The sequence below is a fragment of the Nicotiana tabacum genome, chromosome 13, assembly GCF_000715075.1.
Source record: "Nicotiana tabacum cultivar K326 chromosome 13, ASM71507v2, whole genome shotgun sequence".
In the NCBI taxonomy this organism is placed as follows: Eukaryota; Viridiplantae; Streptophyta; class Magnoliopsida; order Solanales; family Solanaceae; genus Nicotiana; species Nicotiana tabacum.
Window position 1 is genome coordinate 11276438 of NC_134092.1, and position 12016 is coordinate 11288453.

At 34.8% G+C, this 12016-nt stretch overlaps 1 protein-coding gene across 1 annotated transcript; it reads right to left on the minus strand.

The window, feature by feature from the left end:
- Positions 1-6697: 6697 nt before the first annotated feature.
- Positions 6698-11603, minus strand: LOC107779619 (cation/H(+) antiporter 3-like). The gene is made up of 3 exons (XM_016600074.2): positions 11131-11603; positions 9147-10160; positions 6698-8153 (listed from the first exon to the last, which is right to left on the minus strand). The coding sequence occupies exons 1-3, from the start codon at positions 11362-11364 to the stop codon at positions 7035-7037; spliced, it is 2367 nt and encodes a 788-aa protein (XP_016455560.1). The 5' UTR covers positions 11365-11603; the 3' UTR covers positions 6698-7034.
- Positions 11604-12016: the final 413 nt, after the last annotated feature.

The window sequence follows — 12016 nt, forward strand, 5'->3', positions numbered from 1 at the left end:
TTTGATCATGAGCCTGACTTGAAGTGTTGGGACTAATGTCCAACTCTCAGTCACCAAATGCTTTGTAATTCAACATCCATTTTGGTAATAAAATCCTTTATTTACCAAAACAAAAAATCCAATGAGTTCAAATTTATAGCAAGAATCTTCATGAAGTTATTCAAAGCCAATGAAGAAAATTTCAAAACAAATTTGACCCGTCGAAGTATCAAAGATATTGAATCTGTCATATTTTCCTTCTACACGCCCCATAAGAAAAATTAATTAAAAGGAGCTTTTAACTATTTTACCCTTAATTATATTTTAAGAAATAATTCATCTTCATTCAATATTTATTCTATTTATGTGCCATCTCTATCTTCAAGAACAATTACTACTAAGAATAAAATGAGAAAAAATAATTAATTTTGTCTTGAACTTCTAAAATGACAAATAATTTGAGACAGCTATTTCTAAAAACCATGACAGATAATTTAAGACGGATGGAGTAATATGATTAATTAAGTCTAAACTGTCTTGAAGCTTAAACTAGAGCTTAGCTAACGAGCATGTTTACAATTTATTATGACATTTAAGTTATTAACAGATTCACTAGATCATTTAAGTGATTTTTGTTTATGGATTCCGAAAATCTACTTGAATTACTGCTATGACAAGACGCCAAAATTGTTGTTAAAAACATTAATTATGGCATTATCCATAGAAAACCTCAACATTTTTAAAGTCCTTGGCTGGCTAATAATATAAATAGAACTATTTTTCATGCCATTGCATAAGCAATTAGCAAAAAAGCAAACTACCTAATTAAGTTAATTAGTTGTCATGGATTCTAATTTTCCTCAATTTATTTTTGTTTGCATTTTTGTTGTTTTTTACTCGGATTTTGTTGTTGTTTGTTCTAGCCAATTATTCAATGGTAGTTTAGGTGCTACTGGGTTTTCATCAGCTGTGGCAACTTGGTATGGAAATGCTACTGGAGCTGGCAGTACTGGTAAGGTCTTGCAAGATTGATTTCTTTCTATTTATATATTTGAGTTTAATTTATGTGTCAAAGGGATTTGCGTGTACGAACCAGAGGGGCAAAGTATATATTAAGCCAAACAAACAAACCAGTGTTTTAAAATGCAGGAGCATGAGGCGAGACATTTATATCTATTATGAGGCGAGGCGTAAGCCCCATGAATCTTTATATTTTTTTATTTATAAATTAATAAAATAATATAATAACTTAAAATATAAAAAATACATTAAGAGTTTAAAAACTTACAAATGACTACACATAGAAAATAAAATATCTAGCATATTTTTACCAGCATAAACAATCAATAATGTTATTGTTACTACGAAATACAAATCAACTATAACGTTTTAACTTCCAATAATAAGCAAATCATAAATTCTTAATAAATATTATTAACCTAAATATTTTACCTTCTCAAAAGTTAATAATTAATAAACTTCACTAGCGCTATCATTTAAAATATTACTCCTTCGTGAATAAATACAAAATTGCTTTCAAATAAAAAAATAATAAAGATTTTAATTATTTTGAGAGACATAGAATTAAGACATGAAGGCCAATAGCAAGTGAAAATAGAAATTTTGGCTATCTATTTTAGAAGAATGTTCAAATTATATTCACCCTCATGGTGTTCTCGGTTAGTAAATATGCAATATTATGTGATGACCTGATAAGTCATCTTTAAATTTAACATTCAAATCTATACTCTAAGACCTCGAATAGCACCATTTAGTATTTTTCGACTTGCGTGCACAGTCCGTATATTTTTTCGGAAAGCTTTTATGTGAAAATTGATTAAAATGAAAAAATAGTGCTTTAAAACTCACTTAAGTTGACTTCGGTCAACATTTTGAGCAAACGGACCCAGAGCAGTATTTTGACGGTCCTGGTGGGTCCGTGTCATAATTTGGGACTTGGGCGTATGTCCGGAATTTAATTTGGAACTAATTTGAGTTATCGCCAATTATTGAAAAATAGAAGTTTGAAAGTTTAAAGATTTCAAAGTTTGACCACAGATTGACTTTTATCGATATCGGGCTCGAATTTCGATTCCGAAAATTGGAGTTATGTCGTTTGGGACTTACATGCGAAACTTTAGGTCATTCCGGACTTTTTTGACGTGTTTCGGCGTGAGTTTTAGAATTGAATATTTCACAAAATTCATTAACTTCGAATCGAGGTACGAATTGTAGTTTTGACATTTTTCAACATGATTTGAGACCTCGAGTAGGTCCGTATGATATTTTAGGACTTGTTGGTATATTTGGTAGAGGTCCCGAGGGCCTCGGGTGGATTCCAGATGATTAACGGATTAAAATTTGGACTTAAGAAAAATCTGGAATTTGGCCTTCTGGTGCAATCGCACATGCAGATTTTTGACCGTAGGTGCGAGCTCGCAGAAGCGGAGCGGAGAAAGGGCAACCAGTGATCGCAAAAGCGGACAACTCCTCCGCAGAAGAGGACTCTTGTCCGCAAAAGCAAGCCAGCCTACAGAAGCGACAGCCATCCTCGCATCTGCGAGACCGCAGATGCGGCCAAATGCACCGCAGAGGCAAAAATCTCTGGACAGAATAAAATCGAAGGAGTCCGAGATTTTTCTCATTTTTGGACATTTCAAGTACGGGTGGGGCCATTTTTGAGCAAGAATTCACGGAAAAACTTGAGGTAAGTCACGTGTGATCCTTGTTAGTCAATAATATTGAATTATCATTGAGTATTTCGACTAGATTACGTATTTGAAATTCGAGGATTTGGGCCTATGAATATGAAAATAAGATTTGAGGATTGGAAGGTCGAGTTGATGTTGGAATTTGATAAAAATTTGTATGGTTGGACTCGTGGTTGAATGGGCATTCACATTTTATAATTTTTGTCGGGTTTCGATACGTGGGCCCCACTGTTAAGTTTTTAATTAAATTTCGTATTTTAATATGAAAATTTAGTATTTTCATATAGAATTGGTTTCTATAATTTGTGTTGAGTATATTGAATTGTTTGTGACTAGATTCGAGGCATTTGGACACCAATTCGCGAGGCAAAAGTTTATTAGAATCTTGAGTTGGTTGCAAAGCGAGGTAAGTGTCATGGTTAACCTTGCCTTGAGGGAGTAGGACTTGTTTGTCTATTTGGTACGTGATTTAATGTGCGGGTACAACGTATATGTGAGGTGACAAGTACTTATGCGTTGTGGTTGAGTCAAAGCATGCGGGTAAAATTTATTCATTGTAAATAATTGCCTATTTAATTAAGATATTCCTGCTTAAGTTTTTTATTGTTTATTTGATCATTTTTCATGAAATTATTGCTAATTTAATTATTGTTGAATATTTTGGAAGGTGAGGTCAGTATTCTGGTATTGAATTGATTGATAAGTATAGATCCCCACATTTAAATACTCTTTCGAATTTATATTATCATTTTTATGGTAAAGAAGAGTGTAAAAGCACGAAGGGTGATTCCGTGTCATATATACTATTTATATTATTATTGTCATGGTGAGAAAGAGTGTTAAAGTACGAAGGATGATGTCGTGCCATTTTTACATTATTATTTATTGATTTATAAAGTGAGGAAGAGAATCAAAGCACGAAAGATGATGTTGTGCCATTTAAATTATTTATTCATCATACTATGGCAAGAAAGAGAGTTAAAGCACGAAGGGTGATGCCGTGCCATTTATATTATTTATTTATCATTTCATGGGAAGAATGAGAGTAAAAGCACGAAGGGTGGTATTGTGCCATTTTTATATTTCAGCTACCTATTTTGTTGTTGGTGCATTATTTGGCTGCTACCTGACACTTCCCTGGCTGAAATTTTTAAACCATTTCCCTTCACATGTTTCCTCCTAAATTTGTAAAATTTGTCAATTACTGTGTTCAATACTGCTTCGTATATGTATATACTTGCACAGGTTGTTTACGTATGTGTCTTGTCATAGCCTCGTCACTACTTCGTCGAGGTTAGGCTCGACTCTTACGGAGTACATGAGGTCGGTTGTACTCATACTACACTCTGCATTTCTTGTGTAGATTTTGGAGTTGGTCCCAGCGGCATACCATAGACTTGCTCGGATTCAGCTACCTAGAGGAGACTTGAAGTATAACTGCTTAGTGTCCGCAGTTCTAAAGTCCCCTTCTACTTTATCTTAATTGTGTATTATCTTTCAAACAGCTAGAATTTTATTCAGACCTTTATTTGTATTATTCTAGTAGCTCGTGTACTTGTGACACCAGATTCGGGGATGTATTTGGATGATTCGATTTTTATGGTCTTCCGCACTTTATTTCAGTAATTGACATCCGTTTAATTTGATTTGTGTAAAAATAGTTAAGATTATTCTAATGTTGGCTTGCCTAGCAAGTGAAATGTTAGGCGCCATCACGGTCCCGAAGGTGGAAATTTCTGATCGTGACATATCATGACTCGTAATTTGAGTTATTCTCAATATTCATATTCCTATAGATGAATAAAATTTTAATTCTTCATTTGTTTGAATTTTGAGGGTCAACAGTGTTAATTAGGAAAATTAATACATGATTTGAGTAAGAACTGATAGGCGAGCCCCGAGCATTGGGCTTTACGTGTATTTAAGACGTACAGTCGGGCGCTTAAGGCATAAACCTCACAGAACTAAGCCCCATATATGAGTCTTTTGATAGTGTCCAGTTCAGGGGCGAGCCCCAAGCAAATCCCAAAAAAAGTCGTTAAAACACTGAAATAAACAAACAAACAAACAAAATGATTATTACTGTACAATATTTGTGTCGCTTTTGGTGTTCAGGGGGAGCATGCGGACTATAAGATGGTGTAGCAAAAGCTCCATACAATGCAATGATAACCGCGGGAAATCAAGTTCTATTTCGGCATGGCTTTGGATGTGGCGCATGTTATTATATATATATATATATATATATATATATATATATATATATATATATATATATATATATATATATATATATATATATATATATATATATATATATATATATATATATATATATATATATATATATATATATATATATATATATATATATATATATATATATATATATATATATATATATATATATATATATATATATATATATATATATATATATATATATATATATATATATAACTCACTCTATAATTAATTCAAAATCCACAACGTCTAATAAATTTATATCCACTAGTACTACTTGAAAAATGAGAGACAAAGAAATTGCAAAAAGAAAATAGAAAATGCATAGTTGAAATTATTAAAATTTAGAGAATAAATGTACTATATAACATGTTTGTATGAGTAGAATTCTTTTTTAGGTGTTATGCAACCAGAGTCCACATTGCTCAAGGAAGCCAATAAGAGTCTCTCTCACAGAAGAAAATCCTGTCCTAGGCAATCGCAAATTGCAGCACATGCCTGCAATGAAATTAAGAAAATAAAAAGAGGCCAATCTAGAAAGAAATTTGATCTTAAAATTAAGTGATCTACACATACCCTTAGCAAGTATTCAGTTGGAGAATCATCCCCCTTCGCTTGTATTCCTTGTAATGATATCATAATCACTTTGATGACCTTTAATGACAACATAAAAGTATATATGTATGTATATGGATCGGGCTGCACACCGTAGCGATATAGCTCTTGGACTGTAGGAGCCCCTCCAGAGTCTGCACACCCCTAGTGAGCACCGTTGACGAGATATATGGATCGGGTTGCGCAGAAGTTAATCTTGACTAATTGACCTATATATGAACTAATATAAAAGGGAGTGCAAAAATATCAAAAATTTACAACACAAAATCCACTCTCAAAGAGGTTTATTTTCTTCCCCTAAACTAGAATTTTAAGGGCTACATTGTGAATGTTGTAAAATAAGAAGAAATGATCCTCCATTTGTAGTAATTCAAATCTTTTTTCCTCCAAAAAAGAATTAGTCAAATTTGCAATATATACCTTTTAGAAAAAAGTAAAAACAGTGTAAATATTTGTCAATCCTTCAAAACAAAATTCAAATATGGTAGAAAATTTTCGGACAAACACCTATTAAAACTAAAGTAATAACCGAAAATTTTCGGATATCCTTCCAATGCAACAAATGTTTGGTGCAATTTGGTCTGCTCATATTAATCCAAACACACAAAAACCTCCCTTTTCACTTAGGTTAACTTCAGAGTATAAGCATCAAATTAAAGCTAATAATATCATTCCTGTCGATTGGCAATCAAGAACAATTTACAAATCAAATGTCAATTTTCCTAATAAATTATAGTCTTTTAATATTAATTTGGCTGATTGGAGAGGAATTTGAGATTACAAAGTGAAATGTTGTATTTATTTTGCAAACCAACACTATGATATATTAAAGAAAATTCTTTAGATATCAAGTTCGAAATTCTCACACTACTAAAAAAAAAATAGGAATTAGCGACGGACAAGTTTTATAGTTGAACAGAAAAATCCGTCGCTAATCCTATTTAGCAACAGATCATCACAAAATTTTGTTACCTACAACAATTTAACGACAGATTAGTGACGAAATTCGTAGTTAATTCCATTTTTTTTTGTAGTGTCTGTTTTTCTTTATTATAAATCTATTCTGAGGGCACATGGAAAAGTTCATTAGTCCTCTCTCTATCATCATGCCTGCAAATTAAACTAAGGAATTATGAAAGTAGAGCAGCTGGTTGAGAGATGTGTGCTGTTATATGCCATGAAAATTTAAATGTTAATTTACATATAGACATGGTATTACCATAAATGCACAAGGAAATCTACATCAAGGCATAATTTGCTTGATCTGGGGAACCATTTACATACAGTCAGACCTCTCTATAACAGTATCGTTATATAACAGTCGTTCACTATAAAAGTCAAGTTTTTTAAAATCAATTTTCATGTTATATTATAATATTTGTTCTATATAACAGCCAAAAAAATCTGGAACAAATGAGACTGTTATAGAGAGGTTTTACTGTATATTATATGGTCAATTTGCTTCTCTATAAGGGGTTCACTTTCTCATTTGTTCTTAACAATTTGTTGCTGCACCACCAATACTGAAACTGGTCTATTTATCTCTGCAGCAGCAAGCATATCACCAACTGGTCCAAGTTCTGGTAAATCATTCCATTCATTAAGTCCTAATAATTGTTGCAGATCGTCGCGATGACGCCTTCCAACCATTATAAGATCAAAGGCTTCTTCCATAGCATGTATAATCAAAGCTGTTTCAGCTCCATCTTTAACTCTTTCCTCTCTATACACAATATTATCTTGGTTTTGACCTAGAACACGTACCTCCTTTAATAACTCAGCATCAAGTACAGCATCCCAGTCGTTTTCACGTATGTCGATGTCCCATGACACGAATCTAACGACAGTCAAGTGAATTTCTGGCGATTTTGACATCCGTCTAGCATAAGCTAATGCCTCACGATCATCATTGCCTCCAATGAAAACCACAGCTACATCATACATCGTTGATTGACTTGATTGACTCGTTAGACGCTTGATTTTCTGACGGTCAATTAGTATACCTACAGAACAAGGAGCCATGTCCAATACATTATTGTTGATTGTCCTTATATTGCTGCTGTCCAAGATAATCTTTCCCTGGTGATTCCATTTCCTGTAAAACGGGAGTATGATCATCGACGCTAACTTGTCGAATGCAAGCGAGCAAATGTCCTGATGCATGAACCTTGGCAGTGACATTGAGGTAAAGAAATGAGTACTAGCAGATCCAAGGTACTGCTGTTCAAATGATAGAAAAACATCCACAATCTTTTGTGACCGAGAAATGCCAGAAACATTCTTTTGGCCAAGTTGGTGATCAATTAGAACTGGGGATGCCCGACCAGCAAGTTCGACAAGGTGTAGTGCATACACAGATAAAGGACTTTCTTTGCATGGAAAAGAAGCATCTAAGACCTTACGGATAGCTACAGCATCATCAAATCGATGAGTACATAAAAGCAAGCGCAATTCAGAATTGCTTGAAGCATGTTGGATGTCTCTTTTCTGATAGCCGGCATATATCCTTGTATGATCATACAGCGACCCAACACAGAAATGCGAGAGTGCAGCTATGAGTAGTACCGATGCAGTTAGCATGGAAAAGGTTTCTCCATCAAATGTCTGCGTTTCAATACAAGGGGAAGAGAAAACAGAATTAAAACTCTGGTTGAAAATGGTTATTAGCACATTTTAGGAATGACTAACTATGGTTTCCTTTTCATTAGGAGCATTTCCATCACATTCCAACATTCACATGTTGACAATAAATAAATACAGTGTCGACAACAATAATACAGAACCAACACCTCCCACAAAAGAAAAGGGACATCGTTTAAATTCGAAGGTAATCAGCTATAAGCACGCCGTTGCTCATCAATGAATTTAAGAAGCTCCAAACTACTGCATTCAAACTAAATGGTTAAAACAACTTGCTTGTATGCTTGACCAGAGGCGGAGCTACGATTTTAAGTTTATGGGTTCTGGATTCTAGAAGAAAATAGCTTACAGGGTTCTGAATAAATTATTTAGACATATTAAATGAATTTTTTAAATAAAATTACAGGGTATGGACCAAAGCTACTGGGTTCTGCCAAACCCGTACACAGGGTTATGGCTCCGCCCCTGTGCTTGACTTTATGCAAATAGCACGTAGATATTAAACTGGAACGTCTGTTCAAGAAACGCCGTCCTAGGTTGACACAGAACAGCATTTCATGGATTAAGAAAGCTAAAATTGTACAAATGTGCCCACATAAAGAAACACTATTCAAGCTAATAACATTCCAGGAAAAAACAGTTACACTTTACCGTTCAAAATCAATTTGGCTGGTTGTACTGCAGGCTCAGCAACACAACCTCAAAATGCAATTATGCATGGGCAAAAAAGGGCAGCCCGGTGCACTAAGCTCCCGCTATGCGCGGGGTCCGGAAACGGGCCAGACCACAAGGGTCTATTGTACGTAGCCTTACCCTGCATTTCTAGAAGAGGTTGTTTTCACGGCTCGAACCCGTGATCTCCTAGTCACATATCAGCAACTTTACCAGTTACGCCAAGTCTCCCCTTCAACATTTATGCAGCACCAATATTAAGATATTGAAAGGATAAGTAAATACCTGATTAATAATGTTGTTAAAGTAAAAAGACATCTGGATAACACCTTGTGTGCTCATGATAAAGGCAAGAGCAGCAGCATCTTTTGGGGGAACCTTGCACGCCAATGCCGGAAGGAAAACTGACGCGTACTTTACCGTAAGACAAAAGAACACCATAACCCATACCCAGTACAGGAACGTGAGATCGTACAAATCGACCAGATTTACTTTCATACCACAATAAGTTACTAGAAGGGGTGCAAGCATACCAGATACCATGGTCTCTAACTTCTCGACTAATGTTGATCCGAGAGGTGGACCATCTGGTATAACAAGACCGAGAATAAAAGGACCATATTGGTAATTAAGCCCTGCGTTATCCGTAAGAATCACAGCTAACATGACTGTGACAGATGCACAAACTATGTAAACAGAATTAACCGGCCTGCCTTCTGGTGTCCTTTTGATGATCCAAAGTGAAAGCGGTCGGACAGTAAACACGATAAGCAAGATTATGCCAACAAGTAGAACAAAAGACTGGACAAAAATAACCATAGGAATCTCTGCCGACACTCCAATTCTAAGAGTAGAGAAGATAGTCAACCCCAGATTACTAAATAGGTCACTGATCAAAGTTGATGCAAGAGCAAGACGACCAAGCTCAGAATTCATGATTTTCAGGTCAACAAGGAGAGAAGCAACCACAGGAAATGCAATCAAACTCTGAATCAAGAAAATACTTTGAGTGGCTGGTTTTCGGTATCTATGCATGTTTTCATCTAGTGAAAAATATCCAAAATACAAGCTCGCAAAAGAGGCCACCGGTAGAATAACAGCAAGCAATCCTACTGTCCACGCTCTTGAGCCACTTCTCAACACCATTTTTGCGTCCATCTTCACTCCACTTAAGAAGATAAAAAATATATAACCAATTTTTGACATTAAATCTATGAAAATTTCTCCTGGTTGTGGGAATAATGTCTCCGTAAAGTCTGGGATTTTTCCAAGCATTGTTGGACCAAGTATGATACCTGCCTGTAAGTGAATGACAATACCGTCAAAGCTGGAGTTAAAACCAAACATAAAGGAAATACAGTTTGGTAGTTTGTAGAACCACCACTTTCTATCATTGAATAAAATTGCAACATACTCCCAATTCTAATATTACAAACACCCCATATTTTCTTCATACTTTTATCCTGAAACTATGTACTCAAACTTCCTATCAAGAGCTTCAATTTTTTTTCCATTTATTTATATGAATGAAGATCTTGAATGAGAAGAACATGTAACATTATCACAAAAATCTTTCTGTCTATCTAAATTTTGGTAAGCAGAGTTACCCACAAAATCCAATGGCGTAGTCAGGAATTTATACAAGAGGATTCAAAAAAAACTCTAGAATGTCATATTTGGGACTTAAATTTGTGACATAACGCAACTTTACTACTACACTAGAGTATTCCTTTATGTCAAGGGAATTCTATAGCTTATATATAGTCAAAAAATCATTTTTATCCTATTTATGCAATATAATTTTTCGACGAAGAAAATTCAATGGAATCCCTTCCTTCACCTAGCTCCGATCCTAATTCTACCTCTACTTGTGGGAGGTTACAAGATAACCAGTGCGTGCATCCAAGCTGGTTTGGACGCCACCGTTTTAAAAACATGTAACATTATATTCTCAAACTTTTTATCGAAGTCTTTTTTTTCCTTCCATTTTTTAATATGAAGAAGACCTTGAATGAGAAGAACATGTAACATTATCACGAAAAATCTCTAAGTGATTTCTTTTGCTCTTGTCTTGACATGAACGTAAGCTGGCCCGGCACCACCGTTATAAAATAACATGTAACATTATTATCAATAAAATGGCAGAATGATTAACAAAGAACAACAACAAACCCAGTATAATCCGACGAGAATGATTAACAAACAACAACAACAACAACAAACCCAGTACAATCCCGCAAGAATGATTAACAAAGAAAAGGGAAAGTACCAAAATCTCAGAGATAAGGCGGGGCAGACGGATCCGTTTAAGGACCAAATGGAGGGATTGAGTAAGGAGAAAAATGATGGCTAATTGTAAAAGAAGCCTAGGCAAAGTGAAAATAAGGAAATCATGAGAATCTGGTAAACCCCATAATCCAGGTGAATGAAGAGGTATTTCAGCATAACAATTTCCAATTCCACCTGGTAATTCCCCTTTTGGGGTTGTCTGCCCTGTTGCCATTGATGTTGTTGACCTTGGCTAGGCCTGATTACCCCCACATTGACAGAGAAATTCAAGAATTTGGCATTGTGAATAAAAAGGAGAGGTTTAAAGATTCGTACTATCATTTTTGTTAGAAGCAAAAACAAAGGGACTAAATTCTTAACCCCGTAAAATATTCACAGCCTTTGGTTGGAAATGTAATGCTGTGGGAAATTTAAAAAACAGGGAGGAGCAAATATTTTGGGTATGTTTGATCTGAAAATATTTTTTTGGAAAATAAATAATTTTCTTACTTATTTTTTAGTATTTTTCACGGGTCGAGGGTCGGGGTCTATGGGTGGGCCAAGGTGGATGGCATACGAGGGCGGGGATGGGCGAGGTGGTTGGTCAAGGGGTTGGCGGCCGGGGATGGAGTGGCAAGGGGGTGGATTGGGAGGTGGGGTTTGGGGTTAGGAGTGTTTTCAATAAAATTTTGAGAAATATTTATTTCCTACTCTTGGTTGGTAAGTAATTTTGCTAAAATTGGAGTAAAATAACTTCATTAAGAAAATAATTTTTAAAATATTTAAGTCAACCAAACATAAGAAAATTAAAAAATTCCATTGGTATCAAACACTCTTTGTTAATTATTATTTTTTTGACACTATTACGTATTATCAGTAATAGGAAC

Coding starts and splice junctions, on each gene's coding strand:
- LOC107779619 (XM_016600074.2), bottom strand. CDS start 11,364: ATGGCAACAGGGCAGACAACCCCAAAAGGGGAATTACCAGGTGGAATT. Junction 10,161..11,130: donor GCCTTATCTCTGAGATTTTG/GTACTTTCCCTT, acceptor ATTCACTTACAG/GCAGGTATCATACTTGGTCC. Junction 8,154..9,146: donor TTAACAACATTATTAATCAG/GTATTTACTTAT, acceptor ATTGAAACGCAG/ACATTTGATGGAGAAACCTT.